The sequence below is a fragment of the Euleptes europaea genome, chromosome 16, assembly GCF_029931775.1.
Source record: "Euleptes europaea isolate rEulEur1 chromosome 16, rEulEur1.hap1, whole genome shotgun sequence".
Taxonomy (NCBI): domain Eukaryota; kingdom Metazoa; phylum Chordata; class Lepidosauria; order Squamata; family Sphaerodactylidae; genus Euleptes; species Euleptes europaea.
Genome location: NC_079327.1, coordinates 44,213,289 through 44,232,155, shown reverse-complemented (window position 1 = coordinate 44,232,155; position 18,867 = coordinate 44,213,289). Strand labels below are relative to the sequence as shown.

The 18,867-nt window shown below is 44.2% G+C and overlaps 1 protein-coding gene across 6 annotated transcripts in view; it reads right to left on the bottom strand.

Moving 5' to 3' along the window:
• Window positions 1-7,418: 7,418 nt before the first annotated feature.
• GLRA2 (glycine receptor alpha 2) overlaps window positions 7,419-18,867 on the bottom strand; it is a 160,903-nt gene continuing 149,454 nt past the window's right edge. For all 6 annotated transcript variants that reach the window (XM_056861773.1, XM_056861774.1, XM_056861772.1 and 3 more), the window contains one exon: window positions 7,419-7,812. In XM_056861773.1, coding sequence (XP_056717751.1) covers window positions 7,534-7,812 — 279 coding nt within the window. In that variant the 3' untranslated portion in view covers window positions 7,419-7,533. The remainder of the gene's footprint in view (window positions 7,813-18,867) is intronic.

Genomic DNA, 18,867 nt, shown 5'->3' with positions numbered 1-18,867 from the left:
GTTCCGCTGGAGAAAATGGCTGCCTTGGATGGAGGACCCTATGGCATTCTACCCCATTGAAGCCCCTCCCCTTCCCAAACCCTGTCCTCCTCAGGCTTCATCCCCAAAATCTCCAGGTAGTTCTCAATCCTATTTGTAACTGTTATGCTTTCTCAGACCCTGTCTCCAACAGGTACCTTGTAAGCTACAGAGTAGTTTAGTAGGGCTGTTGATTCGGTTCGGCCCGAACTGAAAATAAGCCGAATTTCCCCTGATTCGGTGGTTTTTAGTTCGGGAGGAACCGAACTCAAAACTGGTGGGCAACCGGGGGGGGGGGGGCGAATCCAGCGAGTTCAGGAGTTCGCGAATAAATCCGGCAAATTCGGGGCCGTCAGTAAGCAGCATAACCGTCAGTAAGCAGCATTCTCCTCCCCCGGCCAATCAGTGGCCAAGCTGGGTCTTCTTCTGGCCAATCAGTCAGGATTGAGTACTGGAGGAATCAGCTGATGTGCGGCCCGGCCAGGGAGAGAGAGAGAGCGAAATCCTCGTGTGTGTGTGGGGAGTGCTTGTGCACATTTGCTCCTTTCTGTGGCTGCAGGGGGCGTATTTTTGGGGGTACAGACACAAAACTTTCAGTGGAGCTTCAGATGAAGCTTCTTAAGATACCCCCCAAGTTTTGTAAACATTGGGTCAGGGGGTCCCGAGATATGGGCTCCCCCCTTTTTCTTTCCATGGCTTCAGGGGGCGCATTTTTGGGGGTACAGACCCCCCAAACATTCAGTGGAGCTTCAGATGAAGCTTCTTAAGATACCCCCCAAGTTTTGTAAACATTGGGTCAGGGGGTCTCGAGATATGGGCTCTCCCCCTTTTCCCTCCCCCCCTTTTCCATTTATGTGGCTGCAGGGGGTGCTTTTTTGGGGATATAGCCCCCAAACTTTCAGCATAGCTTTAGACAATTATTCTTAAGATACCACCCAAGTTTTGTAAAGATGGGTTCAGTGGGGGCAGAAATATCGCCTCCCCCCTTTTCTCTTTCCGTGGCTGCAGGGGGCGCATTTTTGGGGGTGCAGATCTCAAACTTTGAGCGGAGTTTCAGACCAGTGTTCTTAAGAGACCACCCAAGTTTTGTGAACATTGGGTCAGGGGGTCCCGAGATATGGGCTTTCCCCTTTCCCCTTTCCCCTTTTCCCTATTGGGATGAATGGATCAGCCGATCCTGTGTGCATCTTCTCCAGAGCAAAACGACCCGTGCCTAATTGGAATCATCTTGGATTACAAGTCCTCCCCAGCCCCTCCTGATGGAACAGAAGACAGCCACAGTAAGACCCCTTTGGGGGCTTTAATCTATAATTTTTCTCCTGTGTATGTGTGTGTGTGTGGGGGAAAGCAGAGTCTGTGTGTGTGTGGGGAGGGAGCAGTTTCTGTGGGTGGGGGGGAAGCCAAAGGGGGCTTTCGTCGGTTCTGCCTGGGGTGTGTGTTTCCCCTCGAGTCTCTCGCTCCCTGGTTTGAGGAGGGAGGTTTCAGTTGTGTGTCTTCTGGTTTTCCCTGTTGCAAAGGTGTTGTTTTACAAGGTTGTGTTGCTTTGCAGTTGTTTTGCAAACTGTTGTCCGGGCTGGGAGCTTTGTGCATGGGCGGCAAGCTCTGCTGAGAGATGCACATTAAGGGTGGGGGGGACCCCTTTCAGGGCCCATATCTCAGCCCTCCCTCACCCAATCTTTACAAAACTTGGGGAGTCTTTCAATAAACGTCCTTTGAAGCTCTGCTGAAAGTTTGGGACCTCTAACCCCAAAAATGCCCCCCCAGAGCTGCGGAAAGGCGCAATTGTGTTTTTAATGGCTTTATTCGGCCAAATTTTTTTTCCGAACTTTGAATTCCCGCCGAATTGAACGGATCCGAAGTGGGGGAGTTCGGACTTCGGCATATCCCGAATCTAAACGGGCTGAATTCGGCCGAATCCGAACTATACCGAATTTTTTAAAATTCAACAGCCCTATAGTTTAGACATCCCCTCGAAGGCTCAGGAAAAGACAGTGAAAAGATATGTTCTAGGTACTTTTAAAGAGCTCCTATTTCATAGGAATTTTATCTGTGCTGCTTAGCTGATAGTTTCATTTCTGGTCCTCTTATTACACCATATTATTACAACTTGGTAACATGCAGCAGGGAGTAACATGACATACATTTCATTACTTAGAAGTAACTCTCATTAAAGAAAAGGTGGGTGACCCCCCCTCCCACACACAGAATAGTTTTACCAGAGAAATGTCTGGCACTGAGAAATATGCTGTCTGAAGTGTCCACAAGGCACAAACACATTAGCTTTCTCTATGCACGTTGCATTTATCATGTGGAGACTGATTCCAATGGCCTTCCTTGTGACAGCTTACCTTCAAGAGACAGCTTACCTTCAATCTTTTTCTAACGGCAAGACGGCTGACACGAGACCATTGTGGCTACTGATCTAAGCAGGGAATTGTACACAGTCCCTACCCACCCTTGTAAGTGTCTAGAAGAAATCCAACTGTTCTGAAGCGCTGCTGTTAAAAACAGCCATCTAGCCTTGTCAAGAGTATTGTCAGCATAAAGTAACAAGTCTACAGATGGATTGACGGTGGTGTCTGACGCAATTAATGAAATGTGTTGTGGGTGTAATCTGCCTCAAGGCTTTCCTTCACAAACTGGCCTCCTTTCACAGACAAGGGTAGGCATCACCTCACTGAATCAAGGCATGAAAGCTAATGGCTCAGGCGAACGCTCTACACTTCTTGTGATCAGGAGAATAACTAGATGCTAAACAAATACCACTACTTTTATCTCTTTCTGCAACATCTGGAACTAAGCGAATGCAACCACATGCCAAGTATTACAGTGCATTCCTCAAATGCCTTTAGGAGGCCAGCAACAGTGCACGCCCACACCGCCGGCGCCTGGAAGGCGCACGCCGGTGTGAGTGGCCCCAGCGCCGGCGTGCACGCCCGGACACCGGGAGGCGTTCTGGTGCCCCGGGAGGCTTTCCCAGGGCATAACGGCACCAGCCGGGGGGCGGGGCCAACATTAGCCCCCTTTTAATTTTGTCGAGATACACCAGTTTTTTGCTGGCGTATCTCCTGTGCAACCCTATGAGGTAGAGATTTCGGCAGTGCCGAAACCTCCTTAGGAGGCAATGCTGCTGGGTTGCTTCCTAAGCCCGGCGCGGGCATTTCTTTCAGGAATATGCTGTTAATCTGTTATAGAAACACCTACCCATATATCTAATTCTAAAGTGTGCCCTCTGCCTGTGGGTACTTAAATTTGCAGATAGGGAGCACACTTCCCCTTAACAGGTTTTTCTGCAGGCCCAGAGGACCCTGCCTCTCCCCTATGCACCGGCATCATGGGGACCCCCTGGGTCTGCAGAAAAATCCGAAGTTTTTTTTTTTTTAATAAATGTGTGTCCGTGTGTGGGGTTTGAATTCTCACCCAAAATAAAAAAGCACACTTACCTCAAACTGTCGGGGGCCCACCAGCGGACTCTGCGGCTCCTAGCAGGGGCCTCAGCACATCTGCCCATCCAGACCAGCTGCCAAAAGAGGGAGGGGGGAGAGAGAGAGGCCCTGGTGCGCCTGCCCACCCAGGCAAGGTGCCTACAGCAGGGCAGTAACGGCATTTCAGATAGATCAGTGGACTGCAGTGTATGTGTGTATAGGGGAGAGGCAGGAATATTCTGTTCCACCGACAAAAGTGTCTTGCATGAGCAGAAAACTTAGTCTAGATCCAACTAGGGTTCCTATTGGGCTGCTCACCAATCCTCAGCTGGTTGGCAGGCAGAAGCAGGCCTGCTGAAGAAGGGGAAGTGATCCCCATGCACGGCACAATGATGTCGCTTCTGGATTTATCCTGGAAACACCGGCATCATGGCGGGGACGCTCTAGCATCCCCCCCCCAACTCTAAGGTTTCCATAGAGTTTTTGGAGGACAACAGTGCTAGAGTATCCTGCACAATGGCACTGCTTCTGAGGTAAACCCGGAAGTGACATCATCGTGCCATGTGTGGGGATCACCACCCCCAGCCCTGCCTCCAAGAAGTTCTGCCAGTGGCTGGGGGGACCTGAGAACGCTAGATCCAACCCATTAAGAAGTACTATCAGTATCTGACTCTCACAATTTCAGTTGACATCAAATGTATTAGCATGACCCAGTATGCCAATAAGCATGCCTATTTAAACTAAGTAGTGGGTCATTAACAGTAGTGAAAAATTACACTGCTAAGCAAATTTAAACAATTCGAAGCATATTGACTTCAAAGGACTAGGGCCAACCTAGATGATACTGTGTCCATGAATCCATCACAGATTAGAAGGGTGTAACTCTGTTTAGGATACCACTATGTGTGCTTAACTATGTTGGATCTCATGACCACAGAAGCATGAAAGTATTGCCGTTATACTTTATTCCCAAATCTACCTAGCAAGACCTTGACAGTTGCAAGAATCATTAGATGTAACCAAGATTAAACAACCCCAGTAAGGATTTTCACCATTAAAGACAAGTTCTGCTCATTTAGGGAGTTATGTTTTCTGAAATCTGTATCCTTAAAAAAAAAACCACCCTCTATTTAACTAGATTTGCCTCTGAAGCATCGACATGTCAGGTAGCATTTTGGAGGGAAGCAGCTTGATCATTCTGCTCTATCCTTTGTGTCAGGTTTAGTAAATGAAGAGAATACCGTTAAGGCTGAACTTTAAAATGAGTTTGTTTTTCTTTGATTTCCTCCCTGTGTGCCTTAAAAGAAGCTGCCTCAGCATTTAACATAGCTGCCTTAAGATCTGCTTGAATTAGATTTCGTTTTTCTGATAATCCACTTGAGCAGTCACTTCAGAAGCACTCAATGAGACAGCCTTAATATCCCCAGATAGCAGGCCTCCCTTTGCTGTTAGCATATCTCGGAGCAATACCGTTTCCTGAGAGAGTCTGTGATGCTGACCCAGCCACCATCGTCCCTTTTACTCTCTCGTTAGGTCAAGTCCCTTGGGTGCACTTGTTCTGTTTTGTATCCTCAGAGGAAACTGGTTTTCCTTTATGTGGCTCTGCTCCTGGCACATTTAAAGTACAACTGGCATTTCCCAAGGACAACATTCTCCATTTCTTCTTTTTGGCTACAGCCAGGCCTCCAGAGATATTTCAGTGAGTCATTTTCTCACCTTTGTAACATGAACATTAGAATCTTATTTGTACCATACCACATAAATTCCTGCTCCAGTGCTAACACGAGCGGACAAGGTAAATATATGCATTGACTGATAATTCATTATCATTTGATTGCTGCTCCATGGTGCATGGACAAAAGGAAACAAGATCCATGAATGCATTTAATTTTAAATGAATAAATAGTGGTGATTTGGCTAGGGTTGCCACACTCCAGCTCTGGAGATCTCCTGGAATTACAACTGATTTCTATATGACAGAAATCAGTTCCCCTAAAGAAAGTGGCTACTGTGGAGGGTGGACTCTATGGCATTACACCCTACTAAGCTCCTCCACAAAACCTTCCCTTCCCCAGGCGCCCCCCCCCCCCCAAATCTCCAGAAATTTCCCAATCCAGAGTTGGAAACCCTAGATATAGCTGATAGGGAATTTAAGACTGTAACGGATGGCTATCGTAAGTTTAATCAGATGAGGGGTTCTAAACAATGTGTCAAGAAATAATTTACCAAAAATACAAAAACAGCCAAAAGAACTACTGTAATACTGATTCTAGCTATATGGCAGCAGAGAAATCAGGAAGACAGAAAATATGTTGAGTTATCTTTCATCAAATTATAATTTCCAGAATCTTTTTGGGGAAGAAGCAATTACTGTTCAAGTGACATAAAGCCCATTTAAATTTCGACCTTTTATGCATGGCTGTTTCCCTCGTGGTCTCCTCTCTGACGACTTTGTGTTGTCTTTGTGTTGATTATGCATGCTGTTTCCGACTGTCAGAGGTCGCCTTGTCTCCCCCCTACATTTCCCCCACATTTTGCCTGTATTTTCAAATTCAAGATAAAACAGGCCTCTGAAAACGTGGGGAAATGGAGGGGGCAGCGAGGCGACCTCTGACAGTCGGAAACAGCATGCATACTCAACACAAAGACCCAAGGTCATCGGAACGGTGACGGCGAGGAAAACAGCAATGCATAAAAGGCCTTAAAGGTCCTATTTGTAAATTGTATGTGCTCTAGTGTATTTTGGAATTCATAAGCTGAGGGAAGAATTCTGCTTGCTATTCAATGCTCTTTTTCTCTGGTGGCTCAGCACATGGCTTTGCCACGCAACGAGCATGAGCCGCAGTGAAAGCAAGATGCACAAAAATCAATCATACATTAAGCTTTATTGAAACATCATTACCTTTTTTTTTTTATAATAAACCCTTTTACAGCAAGTGTAAAATTGTAATGTTAATTTTGTTTTTAAACTTACAGGTTGTCTGCGTACGCAAAAATACCTCCGGTTTTTGTTTGGCTTTTATTTTTATTTTGTTTTTAATTTCTACTTTAAAACACATAGCAAGGATTTGGACCACATAGCTCTGGCACTCAAGGTTAACAGGTTATGAAAATCACAGTACAATTTTAAAACTCTTCAGTTAGTCAATGATATTTAAAATGATAGCCACTTTTTAGGAAAGGTATAAATTAGAGGTCTGTAAACAAGGTATGTTTACCTACACAGCTATCAACTTGCAGCTACAATGAGAGCAGTAATAGAAAGTCAATGCGAAATTGAGCTATGCCAGGAAATGAGTTCTTAATCAATAGTGCAGTACAGGGTAATACAATAGGTAAATTACAGTTTGGCACCTTATGCTGCATGTAATAATAATTTTTTTTAAAAGACCCAGGCAAAAATGAATTGAAATAAGTGCACTGTCTTTGAACCAAGATAAAACGAGCCATTTTGCAGGTCGTTCCTACAAGTGGAAGCGATCAAATGAATCACGGCCTACACAAGTCAGACCTCAAAAGTAACTGTCCTAGGAAAGCAAGAATATTAAATGCACACCCACAAGGATATTAAAGTATAAATCTCCACCCCCCTGGTTAGTAGAAATAATTTACAATCCACAAAGGGACTTCCGGGTGAACCACTAACTAACTACAGACATTAATGGAATGTAGCTTAGTAGGCTTGTTTCATATAGAAAGGCAGCATAACCCTGAAAAAAGTTTGGTCCTCTTACAACTCACTGCGCTGCAGCCATTACAGTCAGTCCTATGACAGATTTGCTTAGGTATTTTTCAAATATGTCTTAGAGACACTGTAGTTTGGAAAAATTTGGCCCTGTTTAGGTTTTATATGATCTTGGCAAGAGTCTGGAAGAACCATGTTGAGAGCACATAAGGAAATCCTCACGTTTATGATCCCACAATGTCTTGTTTTGTGCAATTGTTATTGATACTTTTCTGTTTTTTTTCTATTTCCCCCCTTTTTAGTTATCACAAGACAACAAAACCTCAGTCCCAATGACAGAAAAGACATTTCACTCTCTATTTACAAGTGAGTCACTTTGGCTAGAGGTTCCCAGCTCGTACAGAGTTATTTTTTGTGAATATCCTCATGGCGTATAATTTTGTATGTAATCCAGTAAAATATGTTGAAGATGAGAAAGGCAAGTGGGAATGCAGCACGGGATATTGTATCAATCCTTTTGGCACGGTCGACAAACTTCTTTTTGATGGAATCTGAATCCTTTGGTGGTGGGGGCAGTGGAGGATTTGGAGGCGTGGCCTTGACTGCAGCACCATCTTTGACCTGTAGACAGTGACCCATCCCATAGCCAAAATTAAACCGACTATCACGAGTAGCATCTTCTTCCTAAAGCATGAGAAGTAGAAATAAGAAATAATCAGATGCTTGTACAAATTTCCATTATAATTTTGCCATTGAGAACATCAAGCTTTGGGCAAATCGATTGATAAGCATCATGGTTTTAGGAGTTAGCACTGCTTTGCAAAGTGCCATGTGACTTGGTATACATTTTTTACATGAACAGTTAGATTCATCAGACGAAGGGAGCTTTGGCCCTCGAAATCTTATACCTTGAATACCTTGTTGGTCTCTAAGGTGCTACTGGGCTCAAAGCTAACTGTTCTACTGCATACCAACATGGCTACCCGCTGAAACTACTTTTTGTTTAAGTAAACAAAAAGCATCCAATTATACCCAGTTCACTATTAGAGCATGTGACGCAACCAACAGACAAGTGTTTGGTTCCAATTTCTAGTTAGTCATGAGCTCACTGGGTGATTAACACAGTGACTGTTTCTTAATCTAGTCTGGATTATTAGTAGGGTTGCCAAGTCCCTCTTCACCACCAGCGGGAAGTTTTTTGGGGGCAGCCTGGGGAGGGTGGGGTTTGGGGAGGGGAGGGACTTCAATGCCATAGAGTCCAATTGCCAAAGCGGCCATTTTCTCCAGGGGAACTAATCTCTCGCGGCTGGAGATCAGTTGTAATAGCGGGAGATCGCCAGCCACCACCTGGAGGTTGGCAACCCTAATTATTAGGAAAATAAAAGAGGACTATCTCTTCAGCTCTTTCAGTTAGGACAAAAGACAAATACTAATAATAGTAATGATAAATGGTTTAACTGTCATGCCTTCTCCCACAGAATCCTAAAAATTGTGCTGGGTGTAGGTTACTAGAATCCTCTGTTTGCAGATTCTAGTAGCCCCAGTTTAGTACCACAGCACCTCAAGTATCAGTGACACAAAAGACATTCATTCTTGATATACAAACAAGCCATTTTGGCTGGAAGCTCACAGAGTCTATTTTTATGAACATTTTCATTTTCTTGAACTACAGTTGTCCAGATTCTCTGAGGAGAAGGAAATAGGCTAGAGCAACTGCCCTATGAGGAGTGGTTCAAATGCTTAGGGCTGTTTAGCTTAGAAAGAATGTGGTTAAGGGAAGATATGATAGAGGTCTATAAAATTATGCATGGTTTGGAGAGAGTGGACAGGGAGAAGCCTTTCTTCCTCTCTTGTAATACCAGAATGCAGGGTCATCTGCTGAAGCTGGAGGATGAGAGATTCAAAACAGATAAAAGGATGTATTTCTTCACACATCGCATAGTTAAATTGTGGAACTCCCTGCCCCAGGATGTGGTGATGCTGCCAACTTGGAAGGCTTTAAGAGGGGAGTGGACATGTTCATGGAGGATAGGGCTATCCATGGCTACTAGTCAAAATGAATACTAGTCATGATGCATACCTATTCTCTCCAGTATCAGAGGAGCATGCCAATTATATTAGGTGCTGTGAAACACAGGCAGGATGCTGCTGTAGTCGTCTTGCTTGTGGGCTTCCTAGAGGCACCTGGTTGGCCACTGTGTGAACAGACTGCTGGACTTGATGGGCCTTGGTCTTTGATGGACATGGCTTTTCTTATGTTCTTAAGCTCTTAATAGCTCTTAAACCAGTTTAAGTTTGTAGTATAGATGTGCCCTGACTATAACAGGGCTGGGGAACCTTTTTTCCGTCAAGGGCCATTTGGATATTTATAACATCATTTGTGGGCCATACAAAATTATCAACTTAAAAATTAGCCGACCAAGCCCCAAGCAGGCAGGCATCCAACCAACCGGTGGCACACTCGCCCACCTGGTGGCACAGCAGCACGCTGGAGTTGCTCCTGCTCTGCATGGTTGGGGCTGGATTCTACATACGGCTCCTGCTACTTCCACCTGCAGGGATGAAATGAGGACACACTGGCTAAAACCCCCACCCCCGCATATTCTGGCCCTGCCCCTCCATTGTCGCCACTTCCACCCCCAGCCCTCTTGTAGTTCAGAGGGAATACGTTTTTCCATGGCCTGGGTGGGAAAGGGTTAACACAGTTTCTTGGGCTGTCCTAGCAGCTCCATAGCTAACAACTGTTCTGCAAAGGAGAAAAATGTTCATTTTCTCGTCAAAACAAACTCACATCTGCCTTGAATAGAGGCTACTCCTGTCCACGGGAGGGGGCGGATCACCAGTCTTAGATCCTTCTGAGCTAGAGATCTGCCAGGAGCCACGAAGCACCAGACCAAATGATTTCGTGGGCCTTATACGGTCCGTGGGCCTGATGTTCCCCACCCCTGATTTATAACATTGCTAATATAGGTAAGTAAACTGAAATAATTTTCTGTTGGACAAGGTTAGTTCTGAAAAATTATAGAGAAGTGGATATTAGTTTTATTCTTCCCACCACACAGAAGTGAAATGTGCCTAGTTAATTTACAAAGAACTGAATTTGGAGCAACAGGGCTTTTGGGAAACCTTTAATGGCACCTCAACAAGAATGCAGTACAGCAGTGTTCCCAGGATGCTTTCTGCGATGCTTCGCACTGTATGCAGAGGGAATGCAAACCTAGGTCAGGAGGTTAATTACAAGAGAACAGATTCTCAGCAGCCAGTGTTTTGTGTTTTGAATGAATTTGGAATCTTTTAAATATGTGTATAGTCTATTATATGAGGTACTTGTCTGGCTGGCCAGCTCTTCCCAAATGTAATGAGCTTCTGCTCTCCACAGGAGTTCCTGGTGAATTATACTATGGTGTCAATCCAGAGAGAATGCCATATGTGTGCTCATCTCCCCCACATACCCTTCCAGGATCTCCTCACAAGGCACATTTGGAAACCACTTTTGAAATTCCTCAAAGAACATATGCACATTTCCAACTTGATGTAACTGTATACCAGCTTAACTAATGGCTTCCTCTAAATAATCCCAGGAATTGTGGCAAGGACTCTTAAGAAATTGGTAACAGATCTTTATCCCCTCTTCATAGGGTTTCCTATGGAGAATGAATGATTGTTAAACCAGTTCGACACATTACACAGAAGACCTATGAACACAGCATATGCAGAGACAAATCAACACATGTAAAGGAGTAGGAGCAAGCGCACACCCTCCTTTGTGTGTTTGTTCAAATGTGGGTGCTGTGTCTACATGTGTACAAAAAGTAGATGTATAGGCTCTGTCCCCAGGATCAGGAATGTTCAAAAAGAGTCTATGTGCATACAGTTTATACACACATTGGTTGCTGTGCACAGCCCTCTGGGATATTGCCTTGTAGGCTCTGACTGCACCTTCCTATTTTGCTTTTTAAAAACCATTTTCATCTACAATATTAAGAGTTTTGATCAATGCTGTCATAATTGCTTCTTTCCCTCACACTCAGTAAGTTAACCAGAAACTTTGGAAGGTATTCTGGAAGGGGTTTTCTTAGCATAATGGGTATCTGGTGAGTAGAAGCCACTGCTACGAGCCGCTTGCAGGGACTTTAGGTGGCACATGAGTTGATTTAAAGGAATGGTCAGTCCTTCAGGCAAATGGGTCTCATGTAATGAAAGGCTGTAAAGTAAGGACTAGCACTGTTAACTGATCCCAGAAACAAATATGCATCACTAGGCAATCCTAGCTCAACTTTTGTGTCTTTGAATGGATCCAGCAATGTATTTTGCTCAATCTGGTCCAATTCTCCTCCTAACTTCCACAGGTTGCACATGGCTTTTGCCCAGGCAGGTCCCATGATCCCCGGCAGAATCTTTTGAGCGGTCAGAGGCAATCCCTCCTTCCTTTTTACCAGCGTCGGATGTGTTTTAGCACATAGCTATATCACCTCTCAGTGCAGATAAAACCATTCTTATTGCTAATTACCATAGTAATTAATAATTTACATTTTGTTTCTTTTGCTGTTATTTCATCTCATCCAATGAGAGCTTAGTGATCATTATCCAAGCCATAAAACATAACTAATGCACCCCCATGCATGCCCCAGGATATTGGATTATCTAATTTCTGGCATCGTACCACACCTTTCAATACAGTGTGCTCTGCAATGCACAGTCTCAAATCAAATGACTCATTCTCAATATTGACTCAATTTTGAAAAGAATGATGATTTTGCATTGAGTGCATTCAATATAGCCCATGTTTTATGGTTCACTCCTTCCAATTTGCACTGCTATAGAGAGCAAACAATTTAAACGAGTATATGGTTTTATTAAATTTCAAGGACAAAAATTGCAAATGCAATGCTTTTTGCCAAAGAACTTCAGTAAAGTGTTCCCCTTAGGTTTCAGAATGTTTTCTGTACACATGCAAGTACAAAATCCGAAACTCAGTAGTAATATACATAATCTGCACTCTGTCATCCTGAGCAAGATGCCTCAGCCAGTGAATGAAACACTACTGTTCTCCTGCGCAGCTTGGATCCATGTAAACGAGTTTGCCCAGGATACGTTCTAGGTAGATTGCATCCTTAATTCAAACGTATAGAATAATAATAAACAATATAAACTATGTCTCTAAAAGGCGGTCTACAAAACATTTTCTTTTTTCTTTTAAAATTCTGCTAAGCTAAGCTAAGCGGGGGAGTTGGCTTCGGTTGGTGCAACTGAGCTGAGGAGTGAAACCTCCACCCCCTTCCCCCCTCATGGACCCAACACAAATTAAGGCTGGCTGGATGAAAATGCACGATGGCTTTTGGTCTCCGCCTGTGCTTGCTTGTTGAGATCCATGTCAGGAGGATTTAGGGCTGGAGCATAGGGTTGCCAGGTGCCTCCTCTCCTCCGGCGGGAGGCTTTTCTTTGTAATTGCGAGTGCGCGCCGACGCACGAGCGACACTTCCGATTTAGAACCAGAAGTGCCTCTTCACAAGGGGCCTTTACCTTAGTTTGAGTGGTAAAGCAGCCCTTTACCACTCAAACTAAGAGGTAAAGGCCCCTCGCGAGGCGGAACCTCCGGTTCTAAACCGGAAGTGATGCGGGCGTGCACGTCTGCCCACCGACCCTCAGGTGGTCGGCAGGCAGAGGGGTAAATGGCCGGGGGTTTGCCCTCCACCAGCGGGCACCTGGCAACCCTACTGGAGCAGCAGGGATTGTTACCAAAGTGATGACATGGAAATTCCTACCCAGGTATTAAAAGCAAATGGTACTGTGGCCCATTACAGTCTATTACGCCATAAGTTTTAAGCCTGCAATGTCAGACACAGTGATCAAATTTCACCCTTATTACCATTGTTCACTGGTGTGTGTCATTATTTGTTAAGGTACAAAAATTCGCATAGTATAGCCACAAAATTATAGCAAATGTTACAAAATATATTTAACATGTGTATAACAAAATACAAGAACAACCCCTGACATACCCCCGAGTGCACACATACAAATACAATTACATGAAACATATTAAGATAATTCACAGTGGGTCGCCGTGTTAGTCTGTCTGCAGCAGTAGAAAAGGGCAAGAGTCCAGTAGCACCTTAAAGACTAACAAAAATATTTTCTGGGAGGGTATGAGCTTTCGTGAGCCACAGCTCACTTCTTCAGAAAGTGAGCCACAGCTCACTTCATCTGAAGAAGTGAGCTGTGGCTCACGAAAGCTCATACCCTACCAGAAAATATTTTTGTTAGTCTTTAAGGTGCTACTGGACTCTTGCCCTTTTCAACTACATGGAACATATTCTTATACTTGTAGCTGGCTGTTCTGCCTAATGACAACTTATAAATGGACCAAAATACAAATATCCACTGATGGCACTGTGCCTATAGTTGAAACCAAATCAGTCCCAAAAAATGTGCTAGCCAGTCCAAGAACATGTACAAGAAGGACATTATCCTCCAGAGGCACTCAAGCCGTTTCATATTGATTACTTCTTCAGTTGTTTTCCGTTCTTTACTGTTTCTTGGGTTTCAAATTGCACGTATTCCTATGCAAACCTCTTACAATCTAGCATACAGCTTACAGCGTCTCCCGTTCCTGCTATAATTTTGTGGCTATATGATGCGAATTTTTGTACCTTTTGGCTATGCATAGATAGGTGTAATTTCACGTGTCATCATTTGTTAAGGCACATTATAGCTGTCTATCATACAAACAGATCTGGCTCTCTTATGCGTATATTGTGAATTTGTGATACACTTGCACACATTTTAGCCCCAGAGTGATAATAGGTAGGCAGACAGTCTCACAACCCTCTTCAAAAAGTCTAGGCTTGACCTCAGCCTACAGCAAGTCTTTATCAATGAATGTTGAGGACCAGTGGGTGACTTCAAAAGCAGCAGCAACAACATCATTTTTTGGAAGCAGCCAATAGTGCAAGAGGGAGAGAGAAAAAGACTCAAATAACCTGCTCTGCCCTCTCCTGTCAGCTCCTATTCTCTTCAGCTATGGGACTTGGCTGATTTTAGGAGATCTACTCCATCCCTTGGGAATGGTAATTCTTTTAGGCAGATAGGGACCACCAAGTGCTGATGAGGGGGAAGCCGTGCCCTTACAGGTGGATACAGCGGTGACAGAGCTTCTGAGACCACAGCTGCAGCAGCTCCTAAATGGCTAGTAGAACCAGGGCTTTTTTGTGGTGGTACTCATCACTACTGAGTATCAGCACCTTTTTTGGAGGGACGACTCTCACAAGTCCTGAGGGGGGAATCAAATGAAACACTAGGAGCCTGGTGTGTGCAGAGGATGATGGTGTCGCTTGTTGGCCCTGGGTTCCACCAGCCTCTCAGCCGTTACACAGCTGTATTGTGCTGCAGCTGCGGCCCCAGCAGTTCCAGTGCTGCCTCCCAGTGTCCACTAGTTAGGGACCACCTGCTCTCTTTCCCCACAGTGCTGCTCTGTGGTGGGGACAAGGATAGTCTTTGTGACCCTCCCTTTGAACCATTACTGTTAACATGACAGCAAATTCAAAAGGAATCACCTTCTTAGTATGTTACAAAAAACAAGACAGAAATGTTATGGAACCTTAAACAGCACGAAGTGGGTTCCAGTTCACACAAGCTTATACTTTTTTTAAAAAAAGCACTTGCATGACTGGTGTATGTGGTTGTTCTCAGTCCCCCCCCCTTTTTCAGGCTACCAATATGCTAGAACTGAACAGCATGTGTGGGTTAATTAAAAAAAAAGAGTTATTTCTAAACATGTGTTAGCACTACAGATCCTGGTATTATGCTGTTATTACAAGAGTTATTTGTAAGCTCATAGCCAGTGGTTTGCATCTTTGGCTTTCATTGATCTAATAAAAATAAATTTGCCCTCTCAGTCCTATTGCATGCCTGGGAAATGTTTTCCTCATTGGTTTATGCTTCTATGTGGATTATACCATCCACATGATGCAAGATTGGACCAAGAGTTGAGGAAAGCACTTAAATGTAATGCAGTTTTCCAGGGTTGGGTTGAGATTCTACAACCAGAAGGCTGAATCCAAAGGGCGTTTCCTGCCACTGGAAGAGACTTTTGCACCTCTTTCTGCAGCCCACTGAGCTCTCTGAAATGTTTCTTCAGGCGGGGGGCAGAGGCGGGAGGAAGAAGGAACTTCCTATAATGGACTTTTGAGCCCAACCCAGGTTTTCTCAATACTTAGACCATTTTCAAGATCCCCGGTGCCACCCTTAATTGGCATGGTGCAAATGCACTACTGTGACGAACAAGGGGTCAAACGCTCAGAGACCAAAAGTGGGCAGAACCAAAAAATTGAACTCTGAGGGAGAGAAAGGATTCTGAGCTTGGTAGTGAGACTGAGAAGAAGCATGACTGTGCTCTGTGAATCGAAAGGGTTCTGCAAAGCCTAAGACAGTAGATCACACAACCTGTGGAGTGACAGGAGTGCGAATTGGGTGGAAAAGGGTCCATTCTCAGGTCACAAAGGGGAATTAGTCTCTGAGGCAGAGCTATTCCGGATGCAGGGTGGTGGGGAGGATTACCGCCACTGGTGTGGGGTAGTTTAGTGAGAACTGGAAGAGGGATTTTTGGATATTTCCCAATACTTCTGAAAGTCTTCTGAGGAGACAGGGATCCAAACTCCCTTCACTCCTGTTAGCCAGGCTGGGAACAGAGTCTGCGAAACTGAACCTGAGCTCTGAGGAACAGAACTAAGCGTGTAAACTAGGAACCGAAGGAACTCCATTTAAGAAGACATCTAAGTTAAAGACAACCTCAGTAACATCTGAACTAAGCTATCTCTCTCTGAAGGAATCTTGTGTACATATGTGTGTGTGTGATTTTGAGTTTCCCCTCCAATTCTGCCTTTCCCTTAAAAATCCATCTTGTGAGTTCTGTTCAATAAACTTCCCTGTTCTGTTTGTTAAAGTTAAGAAGCCTCTTGTGTCAAATTTTTCTCTGAGGTAACCCAAGGTGTGGGACTAGAGCAGAAGGAAAATAATCTCCTCACAAATACACTCAGGCTAACGCTTTCCCTCCGCATACACAGCCAGGCTGAGAGAGTGGGGTATTAAAGAGGGTAAAAGGGGGGTCCCGTAGCGCAGAGTGGCCAGCTGCAGTATTGCAGTCCAAAGCTCTGCTCGCGACCTGAGTTCGATCCCGACGAAAGTTCGAACTTTGTGCAAAGGCACTACTGTGACGAACAAGGGGTCAAACGCCGAAACGATGAAAGTTTCAGGTAGCCGGCTGAAGGTTGACTCAGCCTTCCATCCTTCCAAGGTCGGTAAAATGAGGACCCAGCCTGCTGGGGGTAAAGGGAAGATGACTGGGGAAGGCACTGGCAAACCACCCCGCAAACAAAGTCTGCCTAGAAAACGTTGGGATGTGACATCACCCCATGGGTCAAGAATGACCTGGTGCTTGCACAGGGGACCTTTACCTTTAAAAAGGGGGTGCGTCATAACTACACTACTTTAGTTGGTCTGATATGGCATTATCTTACCTGGTCTCACATGTTTAATTATTAATTTTTTTTCAATTCCCACACCTTTTTTCCATGTCTCATTCCTCTCTCCTCTTACACTGTCTTGAACTAACTAGAAACTCATAAACTGTTTGCAGAGCAGCATATGAAAAATGATTTATCTAGGTAATGAAAAAGCATAATGCAGAGGATTCTGCTATGTATCCATCAAATATTGAACAAAAAGATAGATATTTGTATTAAACTTTACTTTTGTATAGTAAGGATTCTGTATTTTTTATTAACTATGCAAAATATGGGGGAATTAATGAATCATTGCATTGTGGGAAAGATGCAAACAGATTTAGTCATAAAAGAAACTGCAGTTTCATCTACCCTGTTCATATCAGTCCTAAATTTAAAACTGGATGCCAGTCTTACATGAGTACATGCACATCAGCTAAAGGCTGCACATTGTACCCATTCCAAGCATCCATATGTTTTAACGTTATCTTCACAGGGCTTGTTTAATGAGAAATCTCTAGGTGCTATTGCCTGATCACATACATTAGCAACCTATGCATCTGTGTAATTTCAATGAAAGGCTTTGACATTGGTTCAGCCACTCTGCACCAACAAGGTATAAACTAAAAGTCAAATTCGTGCACCACCTGTTATATTGAGGAGCATGTAGAAACATCTAGTGTAGAAATGGTAATGAATCTGTTGATAGTGGCATGTATGCGCATTGCAGCAGAATGGAAACTTGTGGAGCCACCAACTATATCTAAGTGCTTGTATAACATATATAGAACATAAGAACATAAGAAAGGCCCTGCTGGATCAGACGAAGACCCATCAGGTCCAGCAGTCTGTTCACACAGTGGCCAACCAGGTGTCTCTAGGAAGCCACAAACAAGACGACCGCAACAGCATTGTCCTGCCTGTGTTTCACAGCACCTAATTTAATAGGCATGCTCTTCTGATACTAGAGAGAATAGATATGCAGCATGAATAGCATCCATTCTAACTAATAGCCATGAATACCCCTTTCCTCCATGAATATGACCACTCCCCTCTTAAAGCCCTCCAAGCTAGCAGCCATCACCACATCCTGGGGCAGGGAGTTCCTCAATTTAACTATGTGTTGTGTGAAAAAATACTTCCTTTTATCTGTTTTGAATCTCTCACCCTCCAGCTTCAGCAGATGACCTTGCGTTCTAGTATTATGGGAGAAGGAGAAAAACTTCTCCCTGTCCACTCTCTCCAAACCATGCATAATTTTATAGACCTCTATCATGTCTCCTCTCAGCCGCCTTCTTTCCAAGCTAAACAGCCCTAAGCGTCTTAACCGCTCCCCATAGGACAGTTGCTCTAGTCCCCTAATCATTTTGGTTGCTCTTTGGATTGCCAGGTCCCTCTTTGCTACCCGTGGGAGGTTTTTGGGGCGGAGCCTGAGGAGGGCGGGGTTTGGAGAGGGGAAGGACTTCAATGCCATAGAGTCCAATTGCCAAAGCGGCCATTTTCTCCAGGGGAACCGATCTCTAGCATCTGGAGATCAGTAATAATAGCAGGAGATCTCCAGCTAGTACAAGGAGGTTGGCAACCCTAAACATATATGACCACACTGACAAATTGTAGGAAAGGCTGTATGGGAACTACAGTGTTCACAGACAAGGATTTGGTGGTTTTTTTTAGAGAGAGAGAGACAGACTTTTCTTATTAGGTATTAGAACAAGAAATGTAAGGAAGCAGTCTGACCACATGCTTTTTTCAAGATGTTCTAAAGGCTGATATTTGAAAATGAAGAATTAATAATAAAATGCATATTCTCGGATCCTCTCAGCCCTCACATGCCCATCTGTGGGCTGCTCCTCCCTGCCGTGACATCAGAGTAGCAATGCTAATGAGAGTCAGAAAGGCTTTGACATCTCTGCATTTGCCTTTCTGCAACCCCCACTGCAATATCAGAGCAAATCAGTGACGGCACTGAGAGAAATAGAGCAAGCAGAGAGGTTAGAGCTTGAACAGCAGATTGTAAAGCGAAGAGGTAAAATTTTACAAGAAGGGACATTTTGCAGGCTGTTTCTTTTAAGCAAAGCACAAAGTAAATAATCAGCTCAAAACCGTGAACACTAGATGTACAACTTAGCATGCCTTTTAATGCCTGCTTAGTACGACACAATGACTGGATAAATGTTTGATCACCAACAAAGTGTGTTGCCCATGCAAAATGTAGACTTGGAATTATCCCCAAAGA